The sequence below is a fragment of the Catharus ustulatus genome, chromosome 3, assembly GCF_009819885.2.
Source record: "Catharus ustulatus isolate bCatUst1 chromosome 3, bCatUst1.pri.v2, whole genome shotgun sequence".
NCBI lineage: Eukaryota > Metazoa > Chordata > Aves > Passeriformes > Turdidae > Catharus > Catharus ustulatus.
This window is the reverse complement of record NC_046223.1, coordinates 51,918,604-51,940,636: the sequence shown is the minus strand read 5'-3', so window position 1 is coordinate 51,940,636 and position 22,033 is coordinate 51,918,604. Positions and strand designations below refer to the sequence as shown.

At 39.7% G+C, this 22,033-nt stretch overlaps 1 protein-coding gene across 1 annotated transcript in view; it reads right to left on the bottom strand.

Annotated features, from left to right (window-relative positions):
- Positions 1–3,703: 3,703 nt before the first annotated feature.
- Positions 3,704–22,033, bottom strand: part of PEX7 (peroxisomal biogenesis factor 7) — a 43,288-nt gene continuing 24,958 nt past the window's right edge. Inside the window, exons 9-10 of the mRNA XM_033056083.1 lie at positions 17,661–17,760; positions 3,704–6,340 (exon numbers count right to left, since the gene is read on the bottom strand). Coding sequence (XP_032911974.1) covers positions 6,272–6,340; positions 17,661–17,760 — 169 coding nt within the window. The 3' untranslated portion in view covers positions 3,704–6,271. The remainder of the gene's footprint in view (positions 6,341–17,660; positions 17,761–22,033) is intronic.

Below are 22,033 nucleotides of genomic sequence, written 5' to 3'. Positions count from 1 at the left end.
CTCGGCTTATCCGAGGGAGTGCTTCTCGGGCTACGAACGGCAGAGAGACGGGAAAGCTGCTAAGAAAAGCAGGGAGAACCGGGTTCTAGCGGAAGGAATCGCCTTGAGAAGTCCTCAAAAACTGGTGACACACAGCTTTCAAAAGTGGTGTTTTAAAGCCTGGTAAAGCTTAAATAAGCTGATCGCCTCTCTCGACTTTGCAGATGAAAGTTTTAACAGGAGATTGCAATAGACCACATCGACTCTAAGGAAAAGGCAAAGCAAAAGCAGTTCCCTCGGGCAGCCAGTCCTCTCTCCCAGTCTCCTGCAGTGTCAGGCAACACAAGGGAAGGAAAAACTATACTTTTATTCAGAGCTGCCTTATAATCTTGAGCCTTCTTTTAACATCTTCCATCGATTTCTCTCATCAGGACAGGCAGGGTAAAGGGGGGCAAGGTTTATAAAAATGAAATGAGGTATGCATTAAAAATTAGTGTCTGAAGATGAAAACTCATAATGCAGGAAAAGAAACCACAGGTACTGGAGATGAAGTCTGGTTTCAGAACCCACTAGAGCAATGTGCTAATACATTTACATCAGCCTCTGTTTGGACTCACCCCAAGTCCACATGCAACACAATTTAAAGGAAAGTGTGGATCACCTTGACAGTGTTTGCACATGGGACAAAAAAAGCCTCTTGCGAAGTAGGAGCAGATGGAAAAAAACAGGACTATGCTTTCTGGAAATACTGTAGTAATTTGGACTATGCCTGAGTGTATCCTCTGGCAGAAACATTTTTGTCACCTCACCAGTGAAATTATCACTAGAGGAGTGAATCTCTGACATTGCAGAGTATCAGGCTGCAAAACTGCTTTGGGGGCTAAATATTTCCTTGACTGAAACAGAAAAACAAATGTATCACAAACAAAAATTTTAATAGACTATTTCACTTGTAAGGAATTTAGAATGATCACCCTAGTCCAACTGCCTGACCAATTCAGGGCTGACCAGAAATTAAAGCATTTTTGTTTAGGGCATTCTCCAAATGCCTCTTAAACACTGACAAGCCTGGGACATCAACCATCTCTCTGGGAAGCCTGTCCCAGTGTTTGAATGCCTGCTTAGTAAAGAAACGCTTCCAAATGTCCAGTCTCCTCTGGTTCATCTTTAAACCATTCCCATGCACCTTATCACTTGAGTCTCAAGTGGAAGCACTTCCCTATCCACTTGCCCTTCTTGGGAAGCATCAGAAAGTGATGTTTCCCCTCAATCTCCTTTGCTCTGAACTAGACAAGCCTAAAGCCCTCAGCCTCTCCTCACAGAACATGCCTTCCAGCCCTTCCACCAGCTCTGAGGTACGCTTCTGGATGCATTCAAGGATCTTCACATCCTTAAATTGTAGGGCACAGAACTGAATGGAGAACTCAAGGAGAGGTTGCACCAATACTCAGTTTGGAAAGTAGGTGTTCAAGTACCAAATCCTATCTTTTGGAACTCACCTATGCTGTAAGGGTAGCTTCTCTTACAGCATCTCTCATGATACTCTTAGTTTTAATATTGTCTATAGACAGGAAAGGGAGGTGGAGGGGAAGCTGTTTTCCCTTGCCAAACCACCCCTTTCTCAAGATGGATTGAGGTCAGGTTCAGTACTAGTCTCTTACTGCCTCTCTGCTCTTCACTGGGGAGGCAATGAACAAAGCAACAGGGAGACATCATCAGAGGTGACACTGCAGTGAAGGAACTTCCTCTACACTGGCTGTTCATGTGTCCAGAGGGAACAGTGGCTGCTCAGTTCATATGTTGACACTGCTAAAGAGTTTTGACCTAGCAGTGGGGCAGATCATAGCAAAAAATGGCTCTGTGGTTCCTTACCCTAATGAGACAATTATGATACCTTAGCTCTCATCCTTTAAAGGAAATTGTGCTCAGTTCTGCATTTCACCTAGCTACAATGACATAGGTGAGAGGAAAACAAAACCTGCAGCAAATTGGTGTCTTCCTAAGGGCATAGATTTTTTATAATTGCTTCTTGGATGAAAGTGGTTAAGATCTCTATAAATGGTTAAGGAAAAATTTGCTTTAATTAGAGTCTAATGCAACCATGAGGTCTATCAGGGAAGAATTGTGTAGAGTTGTATTCATTCCCCATCCCATGACCCTGAGCACAGCTAAGTAGTACTATTGAAAGGCACAGTACACCCTGCTTATGCAGCAAAATTTGAGGCCAGCACTGTACTTGGCTGGAAGAACGAGATCACTTCATCACTGACATATACTCTGTACAAGTCGACACAAAGAATAATTTAAAATAGTTTTCCTTTATGAAAATGAAGATCTGAGGGAGACACACACCTAGGAAAAGTTGCATAAAATATACAGTAATTTCACGAATACAAGCCGCAGCAATTTGACAAAAATTTTGGTGGAAACCCGGAAGTGCGGCTAATAGTCGGGTGCGGCTAATACATTAATAATTTTCTGACATTTACAACCCCAGACGTGCCAGCCAGAGTGCCGAGCCAAGCACCGGCCAGTAAAAGCCGGCATTTCACAATTGTTACAGTGTTACCGTGTTGCCCCGGCTCCCTGCAGGCAGCACGGGGGGCGGGGAGAGAGGCGGGAGAGCTCTCTTCTTCCCTCCTCTGCCGCAGCCCAGGGGAGGGGGGGGGGGGGGGGCGCCGCCATTGCCGCGGCCCGGGGAGCCGACGGGGGGGGGGGGGGGGGCCGCCATTGCCGCGGCCCGGGGAGCCGACGGGGGGGGGGGGGGCCGCCATTGCCGTGGCTCGGGGAGGACGCGGGGGATCCGCGCCGCCATTGCCGCGGCCCGGGGAGCCGACGGGGGGGGGCGCCGCCATTGCCGCGGCCCGGGGAGCCGACGGGGGGGGGGCGCCGCCATTGCCGCGGCTCGGGGGGGCCGCGCCGCCATTGCCGCGGCTTGGGGGGGCCGCGCCGCCATTGCCGCGGCTCCGGGAGCCGACGGGAGCCCTGCGCAGCCATTGCCGCGGCCCGGGGAGGGGGGGGGAAGTGCGCGCCGCCATTGCCACGTCTCGGGGAGCCGGCGGGAGCCCCGCGCCGCCATTGCCGCGGCCCGGGGGGGGGCGGGTAGTGCGCGCCGCCATTGCCACGGCTCGGGGAGGAGGCGGGGTGCTTTGTCTGCGCCCGCCGCCGGCGCCACGGGCGCGGGAAAGCTCCGTCCCCGCCCGCCGCCGCTGCCGTAGGAGCGGGGGAAGCTCCGTCCCTGCCTGCCACCGCAGGGCAGCGCCGACCCGGGGTCCCCGAGCCCAGGGGCAGCGGCGGCCGGCCCCGAGCGGCAGCACCGGGCTGGGCCACCTGGCCCCGTCAGCGGCCCCTAGCGGGCCGAGCCTGCACAGCCTTAGCTCAGCCAGTAAACCCCGCCCTGCCGCGGTTCTGTTACTAATTGCACGCGGGTCCTCGCTGCGAACGACAGAGCGGCTTATATTCGTGTGCGGCTTATCTATGGACAAAAACCGAAATATTTGCCAACACCCAGAGATGCGGCTTATAGTCAGTGCGGCTTGTATTCGTGAATTTACTGTAGTCTTCACCAGTACAGGGGAAAAATGTGACCATCACCCAGTATACATACATGAAATGAACCATGATTATGATACTCTTCTTAGAAGATACTCTCAGTATCTTTCACTGCATTTACTTTTTGAATATTTCTTAACTGGGGAAGTGAACACAAGAGTATAGCCAAAGATGCTGTGTGCAATTAATTTAATAGCATTATAGAACAACAAATTCACGCCTTTAGAACTTGATTAATCAATATGTTTCTTGAACCAAAGAGAAACCCAGACTTAAATAAAACAAAATCTTTCATAGGAGCACGTTTGAAAGTAGAACACATTACATCTTTTAGACTGTTGTTGTTAACTGTTTCAGTAAATGAAAAAAAGATTGGAAGCTAGTATTTTGGTCATAAAATAAGAAGTATTTCTTCAAAACAACTATAGCAAATATTCCCTGAGAATTAAGAATCAGCAACAACTATTGCCAAATTGTTTTTTCTGTTACAGTGCAGAAATGTTACAGCACATTCTCACCATTCAAAGATCACACAGGAAGATTAAAGGCCACAGTTTTTATTTACTATGTGCATCTTCTGGATGTGCTCATCTTTCAAGAGAATTAAATCTGGATCCAGCAACCCTCAGCACTGAAGCTAACCAGGACATGAGGGGAGAGAAGGCAGTTGAGGAAAGATTTATTCCATGTGCTGAGTGTGCATGCTCAGAATTTCTAATTTTTCCCCCTGTGCTAGGTTTTCTAAATTTTCCCTTCCAACTGATAGGCTATGGCAGCATTCTGGAATAACCCACGCTCTCTGTCCTCCCAGAAACATGCATATAAAATACACACCTGCCACCAAAATGTTCCACTCAGACAAGCAACTTGTAATCAAAGCAGAAAAGGGAGATAAAACAGAAGAGTGGAGGAACTATTGAAGTTGAAATAATCAATTTTAATGCCTAAAATTAGATTTTATGGCCCATGGTACTGCTGCATGCAGCACAGCTTTATTTTGCATTATTCCTCAGCACACAGAATTAAAGTGCAGTAAACGTTTGGGATTTGGTACAGCACACTGTCATAAAAAAAGATAAATCTATTTTTTGTTATTAATTCAGCTCAAAAAGATGTCAGTCTGGAGGCAGTTTGTATTTCCCCAAGAAAAATACAAGATCCAACTGGGATCCAAATTATCCTGTTGTAGAAGCAAGTTTCTTCCTGTCCAGCCCTATATACCACATACTATATGCGTGTCTCCTTGTGGCTACGTGTTAGTTCCCTGGCTCTTTTGCCAAGATAGAACAATCATTCTTTCCTCGCAACTTGAAGGTCTTAGCTCAGCTGAATTCTTTCCTTCATGGCTTCAAAGCATCCAGCAGATCTGGCAGTGTCTGCTATTGGTTGATCTATGAGTGCTGCAGCCCAGAAGGGTAGAGCATTCACTAACAGCACACTATGAAAATCTGACCGGAGATCTGCAAAGACCCAACCTGCAAAGAGTTTTTGGTGGCAGTGGTAGTTGAGATGGGCTAACAGCAGAAAGGAGATAGTTTAAAGAAGGCAAAAAAAAAGGCTAGTAGGAAATCAGGAGAGAAGGCTAACATATACCAATGAGTGCTGCAGTACTATCACAGTTTGATCCTAAAACACTCTTCAGAGGTGTTTGGAGAAACATAACATCTGAACATCTCTACTTGCCCCAGAAAACTTCGATGCAGCATGAGGGCTGAGAGGGTCAAACTGAGAATGCAAAGTATTCAACATACTAGAACATGTTGTGCATATTGTAGTGACTGCAATAGTTTGGCCATGCTGAATCTGCTATGCTTATATCATGCAATTAATCTGCGTGTATATAGGTTAACTGGTCTGGACATCAGTTCTCACTTTGGCCAGGCCATCAGAGGTCCAGAAACACTGGATATATGGCCACATCCCTCTCCTATTTCTTGGAAAAATTTTCTAAGTGAAAACAGAAGACAAGTCTAAAAGAAGAGATGGTTGCCCTATCTCTAAATCTTGAGGACTGTGATCCGATTAGTTTTGTATATATTTCATTTTTTCATAACCATTTTCTCTATTATCAGAGCATCTTTCTACATAACCTCATCAACTGTTTTACTCAAAGAGATCTAAAGGAAAAATATATGAAAATAATCTTTACTATCTTTAATAAGAGGCAATCAAAAAGGTCAAACATCAGCTGGCTATAAACTATGACATTTACTGTCGATCAAGAGTAAATGCATCATATTGCAAAAGAAAATAATGCAACGTGACTCACAGCAAAACATAAATGCATCTGGGTGATACAAACTTCAGCTGACATTACAGTACTTTATAAAGTCTTTATTTTCCTTTCCTTTCTCTTCCTTTCTTTTCTTAACTACAGTGACATCTCAACATACACTGCCAGTTACTTTTAATCTTTATAAGGAACAAGAAGATTCTGTTCCCATCCTTAGCCAGACAAATCACAAATTCATGTTGGTGATTCAGCTCTCTAGACACCCACTGATATCTGCTATGGCCACTCTTCAGCCACTGAGTAGCTGTGGAACGTTTTGCTAGTTCAAGTACTACTGTACAGTAAACCAAGCCCTAAAGTCTCCACATGTTCAAGTGCACAACACTCCATTCAAGCAGTTTACTTATAAAGAGACGCTGAGATTAGTGACACTGTCAACAATTTAGCACAAGTCTGGTTGTGGGGGGAAGAGAGAAAGGTTCCTGGTGTGCCAGATCATCTTCTCTTCTAAACAGGAACTGCCAGACATGATGGAGTATAAATCTTCACTAGTTCATCCCAAGCACAGTCCACCACCTACAAAGCAAACAAAATCTATTTAGATTCTTCACAAAGGTCATTTTTACAAAAAACACAGGGAACTTAATGCATATTGTGGATTTAATATCAGTTGGTACTCTGACTTACAAGGCTTCAAAATTACACAATAAGTAAATTGGTTTTGGTTTCTTTTTTTTTTTTAAACTTTAGTTTTATTAAGAAACATGAAAATTAACAACCTACTATTTTCTATAATCCCCATGAGGAAAGCAGGGAAACCTTTGGGTTTCAACTGATTGTTCCAAATAGGCAAAAGAATGAAACTGAAAATTAAATTAAGGAAGGATGCACAAAAGTCCAGACCCTGCCATTTCTTCTCTTTATAGAGTCTAAGGATCCTTTTACCATAATAACTAAACATTTCATTACCAGATCTGAATAACCTTCTTGTATTTTCAGATACAGAAATCTGTTATAGACTATTTCCTAACGTCTAGAGCTGAGGAATGGAAAATCAAAAAAAGTTCAACAAAATTATACAGGAAGCTTCCTGAAGAATTAAACCAGAATTTCAGTCTCACGCTTGATAAGCTATGAGCTCACTGTCTATTGTTGAGAAGAGAAATGTGTATTTGCTGAGCATTGTGATTTGGAGGCCGTGGTACTGCTTCAAGCACTACCTAGACTGCCACTAGTCCAATAAGAAGTGGTGCCACTTGTGGCAAAGGCATCTTATAAACAGTGACTGATTCGAGTATAATTGCAACTTTTCTGAATTCAATGTCCCAAGTTCTATCCTAGATGAAGGCTTGAACTTGAAACCAGAAAACCAGAAGGCTAACCTAAGTCTGTAGTGTTTAAAGATTTTAATAAATAACAAGATTCCAAGAAAAAAGACCACTAAATACTCTAGGTTTGAAAATTAATTGAAAACACACTTTAGAGTCTGAAACAAAGTGAAAGGCCTAGCCACACTGGCAGTTACTCAAGATGACCTATCATATACATTCACAAAATACTGCAGGAGGTAAGAACTAAGGGAAATAAAAGAAGAAAGAGGAGAGCTAAAGAGAAAAAGCTGATGAGCTCCACAAATAAATGCCAGCAAATCTGGCTGAAACCATATTGCATTATCTTTACAATGTCATTTCCAGTTATGATCACAAAAGATACAGTATTGGATCCTCTGCACAACAAGCTTCCTTCTGCTTCTGACTGCAATTCCTGTTCTCTTCTAGAGCCAGAATGAACAGCTGCACACCAAAAATTTGGAAATCCAACTACAGTATTTGATTTCAGACTATAATTAGCCCATTTTGTGTTTACTATACTGCACTATTATTCATTTTTATTGCTTCCTTAGCTGGTTGTACTTAGTTATTTGAAGTGCTTTCCATATACATCTAAATGGGTCAAAAAAACTCGTGACAATATGTCTGTCTATTCATATGACACAATAGAGCTTTCTGTAGCATAATGTTCTGCTGCATTGCAGTCTCTTAAATCATACCAAAAAAAAAAATTTGAGTTTTCCACTAAATGCTGTGTAGAAACTGGTAATCACATAAACTGAAGTTTTTTTACTATTCTCCACAGCTACAGATCAATGTTCTATAGGCAATACTTTCTATTTTTGTAAAGAAACAAGAAACAAAAATAACATTTGGAAAAAATCCCATGGGAATTCCCACCTGCTTTCAATGTAATTAGCATCCCTGAAATCTCCTCTGAACAAATACAGTTATAGAACCATTTAATCTAGCAACACTAAAAATAAACAGGGGATATTAAAAGAGTTTGAAAAGGATCACTTGTGATAAGTTGCCCAACTCATTGACTTAATGATATCACATGAAAGGAGAAAACATAACCAGGCAACAAGAGGAAAACAAAAGCTGCAGTAAGTAACCGTGAATCAAGTTCTCCTATGCAGCAGGAAGTCTATAATGGAATACTGATACCAGAAACCTAGATGAAAATACACATGTGAAGTACAGCAAACAGGTATCTATGGGAAACTGGGGCACTGCAGTATGGCAGAATACTAAAAAATGAAATGGCATTTCCATTTCTCCATACTTTCTTCAAAACACAGCCAACAATGTCAGAGAAAGGAGGCAACTGTAAGCTAAGAGCGCAGCAGCCAGCATTCATTGATGGAGAGTGCCACGTGCTCCTTTGCAGTAGCTCTGAGAATGTCACTGCCTCAAATACAAACAACTAAGATGAATCCTAAGATAAAGAGAAGGACTTGTTCATGCAGCAGCTGGATCAGTTTACAAAATGTTCTCCTTGCATTTTGCCTTTTATCTTGCGACCTGTCTTATAAGTGATCTTGTGATAGTTGTGTGCCTTTCCCCAGAAGAGAACATGGGATATTGGATGTAAGTGCTTTAAAAGTATTTAAAAATGTCAGTTCTCATGTGACTTATGACCATTTTTAATACACACTTCAAAGCACTTTAGCCTTTAAAAAGAAAAATAAACCAAATGCTAATTTATTTAAATATTGAAATAGAGGTAGAAATTTCATTGGGATGAAGGCACATCCAGCACACCACAGTAAATAAATATACTATACAAAAAGGGGCAAGTTCCTAGAGTTCATATTTTGATCAATGAGATGATGTTACTGACAGGTAAAAAAAATCCTCCTGTGGTGGGATGAAGACAAAGGAAAACTGAAAATGAACTCACACTTTATTTGCATACCTGATATTAGTCCCTGACATGAAGAGCATGAAGGGATGGAAGTTTGTCCTCCTGTTAAAAAAGTCTGCTGTCTTTGGGACAAATTCTACTCTGAGATTCAAACAAATCTCACTGATTTCAGTTTTTAGAGGGTGCATGGTTTTTTGGTGGTTTTTTTTCTTTTTTTTCAAACTGACATGCCAGCAAAGCAGAGGAAAATTTATTTCAGTTGCAAAGAACTGTATAAATTGCAATATCCTTATAATATTGACTATATTGCATGGCATATTTTGTATGTCACGCAACTTTCATTATCATTTATGAATACTCTTGTAACTATAGAATGCTGTTTTACTATTTCACTATAGCAACTTTTAACTATTGGACTGCAGAGAAAAGCAGAATAATTAGAGCTTAACTGTAAAACAAGAATATTCTCTATTGCACTGACTGGTAAAGTACATGAAGAAATAACACAAATAGAAGAAGCATTCTATGCCTGGTAATTTTCATAGTAACCAAAGCTACATAGAACAAAGGTAGTCTAACAAAATGACATTTATTAATTGTCTTTAACTCTCTTATTTCAGTAGCAAAGTTGTGGTACCAGCATATACACTAAAGGTACTATACTGTTATTACTGCATAACAAATATCATGTAAATTTATCTGCCAGCAAAGACACAAAAACAAGGACAAAAAATGGGGATCACTGTATTTCTCTCCAAGCCAAAAAGCAAGCAAGCAAACTAACAAAAAACTGCAATCATCACAGAAAGCTAATTGTTTGACTAGAAAATCATAGTTCAACTCAGCTGAAACAGCTATCCTGTATTTTATTGAAATGTTTATCCTTGTCCCAGAGTATAACAATGTTTTCCACCAACTGATTTAATACTGACATCCATTCATTTATCAGAGCCATTTCCATTGACTCACTAACTGATTTACTCCTTTGACAGGCCCTCTGTTTCCTATTCATCACAATCATCTTGCCTTGCAATAGACTTAGACCTTTTCCAGCACCCGAGGGCAATCCATTCAGTCTAGTGCAATTACCTGCATGACATTCTGCCTCTTTACTGTTCAGAAGAAGCAAGAGAACAAGAGAAAACTCCCAAGTTGGCCACTAACTTTTTTATTCAGTACTTGAAGGCACAATAAATCTGCAAGCCCTAATCAAGATTAAATATATTCAAAAGAACAACTAAAAACTTAAGAGTTCAATTACCCTTTATGAAAGGGTTTAATCAGAGCAAAGTACAGTCCTCTCTAGATTAATATCTCCAGAACTATCTTGGTGCCACTGAGTTTCCAGAGTGCTCATAATGAATCATGTGATAATACATAAATGTGCCTGAGAGAGACCCATTTCTCAGCTTCTCCCCACCCCATTTTCAAATGAGACCTTTTTTTTTTCCTGTAGAAGAGTCAGCAGGAAAAAATTCAGCTCTTGACTCTTGTTTCAGTTCTTGTTTCCCTTCCTCTTTTAGCTTCTTATCTTCTGTGTCTTCTCAAACATAATTTAATGGTCTATTTATATAATTTTTATGTAATTTTGAGGGATCCTGAGCATCCTCTAAGGTTGTGGGATGGAGATTAATTGAAGATAAAGCAAGCTATTAGGGTTGCTATTCATCAAATTATTTTCACAGGTGAACATTGAAACTAATTGGTCAAATGCATAATGGACCATGCATGAGTTTAAAATTAATTCAGTACCTATTTTCTTTTAAAAAAATCTGGACCACTACTGTGGCCTGTTTGGTTAGCAGTTGCCAGAGTGAACTGCATGATGCTAACCTTTACATGAGAGTGAAACTGATGGGAGTTCGCAAATAAAACTTTTAATTTTCAATGTGCAATAATACCAATATATTTTTAATTTATTTTCAAAAAATATACCTTGATTTAATTATTATTTCCAGTAAAGACAAAATTAGAAAAACTCTGGAGCAGAACTTCTTATAAAGATCCAGGTTCAACCTAGAGTTATCAGAAACAGATGCTCCAAGTGCTGCTTAAAAATCCATTTCTTTCTTAAGGAAAAAAAGAGATAAAAGACTTTAGGGGCATTATTTTCCACATTGCAAAGATATGTCACAAAGAACTAATCTAAGAAGCTGGGAGCTGTCTCATCATTTGTTCTGTTACTCTGATATGGGCAATGGGAAGATGACTTGGAAGTCATGCCACACATTCCTAAATGCAAGTCTTCCAAGTGTGCTTTCATCATAAAGTTACAAAGGAAATGGAGATGTGATTTGCAGGTTAGAAAAATCATTGAAATCTCCAGAGATCTGGTAGTAATTCCTCTGTACTCTAAAAATTAGGAGAAAGATATCACCTCAGTCTTCCAAGAACTGGTTTAATTGGTAAGTCAGTTTTAAGTTCTGTAGAAGGTACATTGGGACTGCAAAATGCCTTTCTGTGCTGATACTGACCTTGGTGACCCCAAATGCAGTCAATTTACATCAGTGAAATTTTTTTCTAATGACCCTATCCAATCTTCGAATGCATCCTTCAGCTCAGAGATATAATCACAAATAATCATAAGCCAAACAGTATTTTCAGTAACAGCTGCAAAATCCGCTGTCTTCCACTGAGTTTCACTTGTGCAATTCACTGGGACTTCTTGAACATTTACTGGTCATGCAGGAGAGTAAGACTCCACTACGCTGAGTAGAAGATGGGGCTCACAGAAGTACCAAGTATTTGTAAGCCATTGCACCAAATAAAATGCAGGAGCAACACATTGACTAAGAAAGTACTGTCTCCCATCCCAGTACTTCAGTATCAAAATTGATTTTCCTCTCCAACACTTGCAGCTTTTACAAAATTGTGATGCCTGACAGAAACCTTTCCAAACACTGAGACTTTTGCTGATAATGGCAAATAGTGACCATTACTCAGGAATGCCTAGCTTTGACTTACACAGTGAAAGTTTAATTTTCACAGTTTGGGAAAGACATACAGTAAGCTCCAGTAAGAAGTATCTCCTTCTTTTAACCCCTCCAACTCAGTAAGGTGTTCAGATTGGTTTAACATTTGCAGCTGGTGAAATCAGATATTTTCTGGAAAAAATCCACTCTGAAATTAGGTAAGTAGGTTCTTTTTATCTCAAAGAATCAAAGAAACTGAATTAACTTTAGTAGCATTCCAGAGAAGGACCACAAGGAGAGACTAAACTGAAGTAAATAGAGTGTCATAATTATAGCAGTGGGATAGCCATAACAGCTGGGTGGAAGCTATCAGGTCCTTAGTAATTAAGTGTAAAAGATAAGAGCAAGTGATCAAAAGAAAAAAGCAGAGAATATCTGTTTTTCTGTACATTTCCACAAGATGTAATTCCACTTTTATATGGAACAATCAACATTTCTGGGCCTCTTGAGCATCCACAATTAATTTAAATGAACAGCAAAATACACAGCCAAACAGCCTTATTAAAGACATCATCTGCATTTATATTTGGCTATACTGGTTAAGCCAACTTCCGCAGCCCCTCCTGTCCCTTCTGCTTCCTGTGTTGGCACAGCTAATGCAGCACACTGCAAAAGCTGAACAAAGAAAACAAGGAGCAGAACAAACCTGCACACCAGAACTTGACATCAAAAATTTCCTCATAAGGCTGGACAAATTTAGAACTAGATTTCAAGTTACCTTCAGGGGCATGCAGGTTAAGTGTATACAGTTTGGCCATGGCCTCCCTCCAGCAAGTAAGAAATGACAGCTTTAAAATTTTAGTGAGCAACACAGTGAGCAGGATACTATCAATTTCATGGGATCAACAGAGTAATCCAGGCACCTCTTCTCAGCTCTGCCATTGGACTGGTGCAAGGAAGGAGCAGACTGTGCTTTGGCAGAACATGCTGGTGACACCCTGCAGCTTTAGGAAGAAGAGAGTGTAAGTTCAGGAAGGCCAAATTACAAGGCCAGTTTAACACAGAGCACAAGAGTCACAGGTACCACACTGGTACCATCACTGTCTCCATAATATGGGGTGTTGTGTGTGTTTAATCCCCACCAGCAACTGCTGCTCACTCACCCTGACCCTGCCAGGTGGGATGGGAACTGGGAAAAAAGGGAGGTGCAGCCAGAAGGTTAGAGAAAACAAGTTTCCTCCCAGACTTGTTGACAGTTGCGCTTTTGTGGTGCAATTATGATCCAAACACACACAGTCAAAGTAGAAGCAAATCCTAAGTGATCACTATTTGTGTTGTACACAAGTTATTCTGAAACCTAGATTTCAGCATGTTCTGATCTGGCATGTCACAGATGTCTAATGTGCTTTTCACATATCAAGTACTCTACATCACTTGCCATCACTCCCACTGAAAATTACAAATCCTTGCAGTTTAGGAATGCCATTGTTCATAGCACAGAAGTATAGAGAAATTGAAAGATTCCACTTCTGTTCCCATTAGATACTTAATCCTGTTCTCAGCAGCACAACAGAAAGCCTGATTCAATGGAAATCAGTTATTTATACTTTCCACTGGCTGCTTTACAGAGTTCAGAACAGATGTAAGGTGTAGCTAAAAAAGATTTTCAGACAAAATTCAGAGTCAGTTTTTTTTACATTTTTGTTTGGCAAAATTGTTTTAGAACTGCAACAGAAAGGGTTGAGTATCTTTTTGTCCATGATTTAAGGAAATTCATGATACATGTGTATTTTCTATTTTTTATATACTTATGGAAATAACTTCAGAATCAGAATCAGAAGGGAATATTTACAGGATCTGTACTTGTATCTGTGTCATTAATAGACTGCTTGAAGATATTAAAAATTAATTCATGACTCCCATATGGCATTTAACCTACAAGAGAAGAAAAAGACCACTTTTAAAAACAGCTGCAGAAGTAACACCAAAGGAAGTTGCCTACAGCATGTAAACATGAACATAAACACAGCAAAATCCCAGGAAGAGATGGCTTAAAGAAGTATGATATTTTTATTCACCAGAACATTCACAGATCACATACAGGAAAAGTAAATACCAGGAGAGAAGTAAGAAATCCAGTGAACTACAGAGCACAACTCCATTACCAGCCCTAAGCAAGGAATAGTTGAGAGCTAATTACAATTTTTAATACCTATATATATCCTACATCTATCTAGTGTGTATACAAGGAAGCAAACTTTAGTTGTTTTTTTTTTTTATCCCTAAACTTGGGGAAGAACTATCTGATTTTAAAAGCCGCATACTCTTAATGTTGCTGAAAGGGTAAACAGATTTGTTCAGTTCTAAACACTACACATCATCACAATTTAAAAGATGTTTGGTGCTTAGGTTCTTGTCACTGCTCTGATCTGTGCCTAGGCTACATTGGCCGAAAGCTGGAGTTGGGAGTATTTTCTCCTAGAAAACATGCCTGGCAAACTCTCGCATCAGCACTTGCAGTTTAACAGAGAAATACCCTGAAAATCATGAGGATCATTTCTGTTAACAATTTGCACTGCAAATGCACATTTTTCTATCCACCTGAAAGTTTGTTTATTGTCTCAAATTTCTATGAATCTGACACTAACATTATGCAGGGGAAAAAACCCTCAAACCTTACATCTGATTTTTAAAATTCAAAGTTTTCAAAAAACACCTTCTTTACATAGAGGAAGATAATCCAAAAGAGTTACTAGAATATTTAATTAAGCGCAAAGGAGTTTACTAGCTAATATTAGTAGGTCTCTTCACATTTCTTATGACCAGATTTTTTTTTCCACATGTTGCCTCCCTTAGCACAAGAACCAGCTTTCCTGCACGTACTTGCTGTCTGCCTGTGGGTTCTGTTCAAAACTCAATCAGTTCCACAGGAATGTCTTGTAATTCCTAGATTACTAGCTACTTAATCACAATATCTATTCTGAACCCTTTCAATAGTGCAGATAATTTTTTCCTTGACATGTAAAAAATACTTCAAAAATGCTGAAGTTCATTGTGCAAAGCCAAAGAAGACATAATCCCTCTAGACAACAAAAGATATCATTAAGAATGAAAGCAAAGGTTAATGACCAGAAGGTACTTAATCTGAGTACAAATGAATAGCTTGTCCATTATAAATAAAATACTCTGCACTCTCCCTGGATCCTTCTTCTCTTTCTCCCTGGAGGAGAGAAGCAGTTCAAATCTGAAGTCATAACTCCTTATAAAGCACACAGTGAAAATCACAAATAATGCAAATAAATTAAGAAAACAAATAATGGAGCTCATCATCTGAGATAAAGAACAGACAAAGACAACCTATATATTTGGAACAGTAGCATAAAATTTAAGCAAATAATCTTTGTTGGATGGATGCAGAAGCCAGGGAAAGACTCCAGGGGCTCATACTGGAAGCAACTATTCAGAAGGTGTTCATACAATCATAGAATGATTTGGGCTGGAAGGAACCTTAAAGATCATCTAGTTCAAAACCCCCCTACATGCACCTTTCACTAGACCAGGTTGTTCAAAGTCCCTTTCAGCCTGATCTTGAACATTTCCATCCACAACTCTGGGTAGCCTGTTCCAGTGTCTCATCACACTCACAGTAAAGAATTCCTTCCTTATACCTACCTTATCATCTCTCAGTTTGAAGCCATGACCTCTTGTCCTATCACTACACGTCCTTGTAAAAAGTTCCTCTCCAGCTCTCTCGGAGGATCCCTTTAGGTACTGGAAGGTTGCTACAAGGTCTCCCTGGAGCCTTGTCTTTTCCAGGCTGAACAACCCCAACTGTCTCAGCCTGTCTTTGTACAAAAGATGCTTCAGCCCTCTGATCATCTTCATGGCCCTTCTCTGGACTCATTCCAACAGGTCCATGTCCTACTCAGAGCTGAACAAAGTATACTCAAGGTGGTGTCTCATGCGTCTTCCTTTCAAAACAGGGGTTATGTTTCCCTTGTGCTCACTCTTTAACTTAGTGAGAGCTCAACTTTATCACAGATTTTTAAACTTCTTTTAAAAAAAACAAAACATTCACAATTTGCACTGCTGTGATATCCAACCCTCAGAATACATTAAATCAACTCAATGGAAAAAAACCAGAGGAATATCAAAGCTGTTTCAAATGCCAAACTTCTGTCTGGAACTTGGCACTCAGACACTCATGGATATGTACCCCAGATCTATAGATTTTGTGCACTAAATTCAACATCAGACTTGTAGAATTTCTGTGTGGGAAAAAAAGATACCTACATGTACAAAAGTCCTAGCGTTGATAGGTATGCACACCATCATTTTCCTTTTTTCAACATAAAAGTGCTTGTGCACTTTTCTTTCAGTTCATTATGTACCATGAAGCAATGGGCTTACAGTCAAACTAATCACATCCTAAATAAAAAATGAAAGAAAAAATATTCTCTCTTCATTCAGATCAAACACAAATCCACACCAACTTCATGGAAAACTGAGCTGGGCTCAGCATATGCACTGCTCTGGAACTGTGAAGCCTTAAAAGCACTATGCTATGCTCACTGCTCCCTCTGGACCCAGTGCAGCCAAACTACATCCATGCAGTCACTTGGGATGAAGTTTCAATCCCCAGCAACTGGCCTTTAAGTATTCTTGCCCTGCTATGATGAAAAATAACCTGAACCCTGAAAGCTTTTGTCAGCCTTACAAATTCCCCCATGTGGTTCACAGCATGGCCTTGTGTACAGTTACTGCAGCACCACTGGAGCAACAGAATTTAAGGAACAACCAACCAGGCAGAAAACCCATCAAGCTATCATATAGGTAGAATGGTTCCACGTGCAGTAAGCTAAGTATTTTGCCAAACTTACACCTTGCTCCTGTATCCTTTTACCAGTAGAAATTACAATGGTTTAAATTTGCTTTGTCCAAACAGAATGTGAATGCAGATGTTACCATTTTTATCTGGGGTGAAAAAATCACTTTACAGTGAATTTGAGAAGAATCTCAATGCAAATTATAACTCCGCCACATTAAATAGTGCATTAGGAATAGTTAATACACTTACAGTAATTTCTGTGTGAAAACTAAAGGTTTCTCATTTTAAAGTAAAAAATTACCATCAGTTTTTCAGAGTTTCTTGTCTAAAAAGCATTTCATACTACAAAAAAAGAATCCTCTGTTTACAAAATAGAGACAACTTTAGCAACAGAAGGAGAGGGAAATCCTTACAGAACCAGTACATAAATAAGGGTTACTGATAAAATAGGTTCTACTTATTCTCATTAATAGCTGAGGGTTTTTTAATTTCAGCCACAGATTAAGCATCTCCTAGTTCTCTAAACAGTATGCCAAACCAGGCCTAGGCATCATGTGTGACACTACTGACATTTAATTTGACAATTTAAGTAGATGGAAGAAAGCTCTGTATCTCAGCTTAGCATTCTAGACTCTTCTCTACTACTCTTCCTACGGAAACAAAATACCTCATTTTCCCAGAGCTCACCATGGCTTTCAGTTATCTGATTTTGCAATCTTGTCTGTCCTGTCCTCCTCTCCTACCCAATGCAAGGAACTGCTTCACAAATAAAAATGGACCCGAAATGAGGTTTATTTGATAAGTGTTCAGCCAGACTCACTTCCAGAAGCTTACTGCAATCTGGTGACTTATTCAGGATCTGAGTCCTGCAGCCCAGCCATGAACGCAGCCCAGCCATGAACGCAGCCCAGCCGCAGCACAGGCAATTGAAAAGTAAATGCATCCCAGCTCTTACCTGATCACGCTTGTGAAGACTTAAATCGAGACCACATGTAAATTCAGTATGATGCTCAACTGTTTCCAGCAAAGGATTAGGCTTGGAAAAGTCCCAGAATCTATAGAGAGAATAAAGGAGGGAGAGAGAGAGAGAGTGGGGGGGAAAAAACAAAAATCAAATAAACCACAATTCAAGTAATTGAAAGGCCATTTCAAAAATATAATGCAAGATATTGACAAATCTGTTGCTGCCAGGGTATTTAAAAAGGCAAACTCATCCACTTAGGAAACATAACAAATCATACCCCTGCAAAACCATCTGCTGATTTGCATAAACGAAATCCCACTGAGCAAAACCATCTTTGTGTCCTGTTGCAGGAACCAAGATCAAAGTTGGCACCAAGGTGCAGTTGGTTGGGACATTATTAAAAAAGAAGAAAAAACGTAGGCTAGAATATTCTTGTTATATTTCTTGAAGGCTGGGGAATTTTATCCCTGAAAGATACTAGCACAATGCGTGATTTTTCTCAGTTTTTGGCATCATTAACTGTGGGGTTAAATAAAAATTATATACTTATTCAGAGATCTCAGTCATTCACACTCTCAAATTTGAGACTATGTTCTTGTAAAACAGAATTTAGTATTATAATTTAGTAACAAATTTGTACTATACAGATGAATTGTATTACACAGTTAATTCCACTAGTTCATATTCTTAAAAGAAATTTTTCTTTTGAGCCTTGGTTGATAAAAAATACTTAAATAAGAATTTTTAAGTGCTCTACTTCTTCCAGCTACTGTCCCAACAGATGCAGTGTCCATCAATGCAATTAACAGCAAGTATGAGAGATGTAAGAGTAGATGGGATTAAAATAGAAGTAAAAGATACCTCGGTCATGAAAAAAAGGATTCAAACCCAGAATTTTCAGATAATAACACACTGACAAAACCCCATATGACGGCACAGAGCAAAGATTTGTTTCTCTTTCTTCTGTTGTATATACTGCTGAGAAAAGTCTGCAGGCTGCACAGCACAGCACATTTTGTGGGCTGTCAGCTGTAATCCAATTTTCTACAGCTCAGACTTTCACACAGGGATCAGTTATAGGCTTTACTACTTCTGTAACAATCACAGAGGTAGGTGTCTGCCTTGACTTTATTGGGAAAAGTGACAATACTTAACAAGAACAGCTCATTATCAGACCAACTACAGTGGAAGTACTGTAAGTTCAAACCAATTCAGGTAAAATAGCAAACACTGGAGACAGCAGGGTCAGTTTGTTTACTATGTAGATGTAATTTCCTTTATGAACAAGGAGAGTGGTATCAGCACAATGGCTATGCCATAGCAACAACCCTCTTAATTTTTTCCTAGTACCTGAGATCTAAAGTAAACAACTTATTTTGCAGGAGAGAGGAGCAAAAGACCATCTCAGCATTTCCATCCTCCCACATTTGTTCATAAGAAGGTAGGGAAACAAATCTTGTTGTTTCTAAGTAATAGTGTTAGTCTTCCTTACCACATTAGTTCTCTACTAATTCTTGAAAGACAGATGCTCATAACTAAAAACTACGAATACAGAAGATAACTTTAGATCTACATGAATAAAAACCTAAAAAATATTAAATTATCCATTTTGATCAATTTTTAAAAAAGGACAATATAGTGTTTGTTATATGAAGTCATGTTGTAAAAAGTCAAAAGTAGTTTAGAGTTTAAGAGTACGGCAACTTAGTTCAAGTACAACAGACTGAATGGAAGCTTTGAAACCTTTTCTTAATATATAAATAGTTACTAGAGAAAGCCAAAAAAATGTTCAGTCTTAGGACTGAGAACTATTGATGACAAACTAATGATGGTTCTCATAAAAACTTTGCAATCCAAAGTGAGAAACACTCTCTGTAGCACAGCTTCCAAAACCACCATGGGGAAAGACAGCAGTATTTTCCTCAGAGTCAACTTCCATCACATTTTGCACTGAGAGGGCAATGCAATTTTCCCAAGATACTGTTTACCACAGCAGGACGTCTGTACAGTGAAGTGAAGATGCATTCACAGCACAAGTAGGTGTGCTTGCCTGACTTTAGTTGAAAGTGCATCTACAGAGTTAGCAGTATGAATTTAAAAAATGGGCCATGTTGTAACCCACTACCCATGATGTATTAAGAATGGTATGTCCCTTGATTCCTGTAGACCCTGTAATATGGACTGTCCCTATATACTCTGTGCTATCCTATTGGCAGGAAGCCAAGTTTCTCCTCCCCTTTCCTGACCCTAGAAAAGACCCCAGACTTTGGGAAACTTCCTCTTTGCCCCCTGGAAGCCATGAAGAAATAAACCAAGGAAACCCCTGGGAGGAACGGCCTCTTTGTATCTTTTATCCTGTTCATGCTATTAATCCCAGGCTTGCCTTGCTACAGAATTGCCAGGGAGCGGGGAAGCCTCGATGGCAGTAGCAGGGCCAGAACACATAGGCTTTTAGAGTCCCTTACAGTTTTGTACAGCCTGTCCAATTACAGGTGTGTCACCTAGAACTGCTATTTTTACCCGTATTATGTATGAAGCCACAACTTCAGTCACATCTGCACCAATCACAAAACCCCCAAACCTATATGAGTGCATTTTCTTAAGCTTTTAAATGCTGGAATTGTTAAAAGTATAGCTTCTTCCTCATTTCTCTATGGTTTATTTTTTTTTACATGGTCCTGGCATGCAATTAATAAGATGCACATGCATTGTAAGTGGACTGATTATTCTGAACAAGACCTTACGAAAAGAGAAAAAGCCTGTCATGCTATGGATTTTGTACTTTGTACCACACATAGCAGTGTCATGAACACTTGTCCTCTCCAACCAAATCACTTTTACCAACCCAAATATAGTTTGTCCTGCATATCTCCTACCTTGTCCTCACCCCCACTCTACCCTTACTAAGTGTCCCTGCATCTTCCCCACTGGCTGGGAATGAAGAAGTCTCAAGTATCATTCCAGGTTCCAGTGTCTGTACAATTGTATTTGTTGTGGCAACCTGTTGCTGCGTGATGAGGAGCCAGCAGATCAGTAGGAAGAAGATTGCTACTTGTGGTGGTGAATTCATGCTACATCTCTTACTTTCTTTAAGACAGTTCTTGAGGTTTCCCTCTTTTGCATGCTCGTGAGTTTCCATTAAATTTCTAAAAACTTAGTAAATTTAGACTACGAGTTTCCTGTCAAATCTAGTTAAGTTTTCAGTAAGTACAAAAGTTACTCCAGGAAATGATTCTATGAAAATACACAGATGGAAGCACAAAGAACAACTCCTCAAGTCTATGTCCTTCTGGGTAAGAATAAAAAAAAATTATGATAAATATTTATTCATTAAAGATTTACTAATGTTCTTAGGTTACAAGATGTCTTCATACATCATATTTTTAGGTGGGAGTGAATCAGTTGTTTAGAAGCTGCTTTCCATAAAAGCCCTCTCAACATCTAATGCTAGCTTTCACACACAACCACACCAGGCACAAGTCACAGAAGCATATGGATGTATAAAACCAAGAACCTATCAAGAGCAACACAGAACTCATTGCTAGTTTACTACATGTGTATCACACAATTCATCCCCCTGCTCCTCTTTTCTAATTCCTGTGCTGACTTGCAAAAGTTCTTCCTGGAGACTAGAGAAACTTCTGTCAGAGAAGAGTTTAGTGTCAAGCTAGTTTTGGATACAGGCCAATCAGGGCAATGTTGTCATTTCAGGAGTTAACTGGGAACATCTATTTCCACACTAATATTCTGAAGAGATTATTCCATTACAGTTCCAGTGAAGTATCAACATTATGAAGCAATTAGGGTATAGAAGGACATTTTCCATTTGAGGAAAATATGAAAAAAAAAGAGAGCAAATGAGCAAACACCCACCTTTTCACCTCAAAGGAAAAAAACAGAAAAAGAATACCAGGATAGTAAAGATAACTAACTGAAATGGAACACAGTTTATTTTATGACCAGCTTTATTCTGTAAGGCTTCTTTGTGATCCTAGTTACTGAACTTGTACATAGTGATGGAGAACTGGAGATAGTGGTTTACCTTACAGTGTGTTGCAGAGATGATGCCCAATATAGTACAACTTTAAAAAAAAAAAAAAGCCTTTTTGCCTTAGGGACAAGCCTCTGTGAATAGGATCCAAAATCTGGCCTGATACCAGCTTAATGAAGGTCTGTAATTTATCAGATCTCCTGTTTAGATTTTTGTGAGCACTGTCTGTGACTAATGCAGCAAGATTTCTTTTTTATACTGAAGACTCCAAAAATACAAAATGGTGATTCCAGTAAAAGACAACACTGATGTTCTTCCAAACTGAATTTTGACAGAGATAACGTTTAGGAATATGCATGCAGGCCTAAAGTAG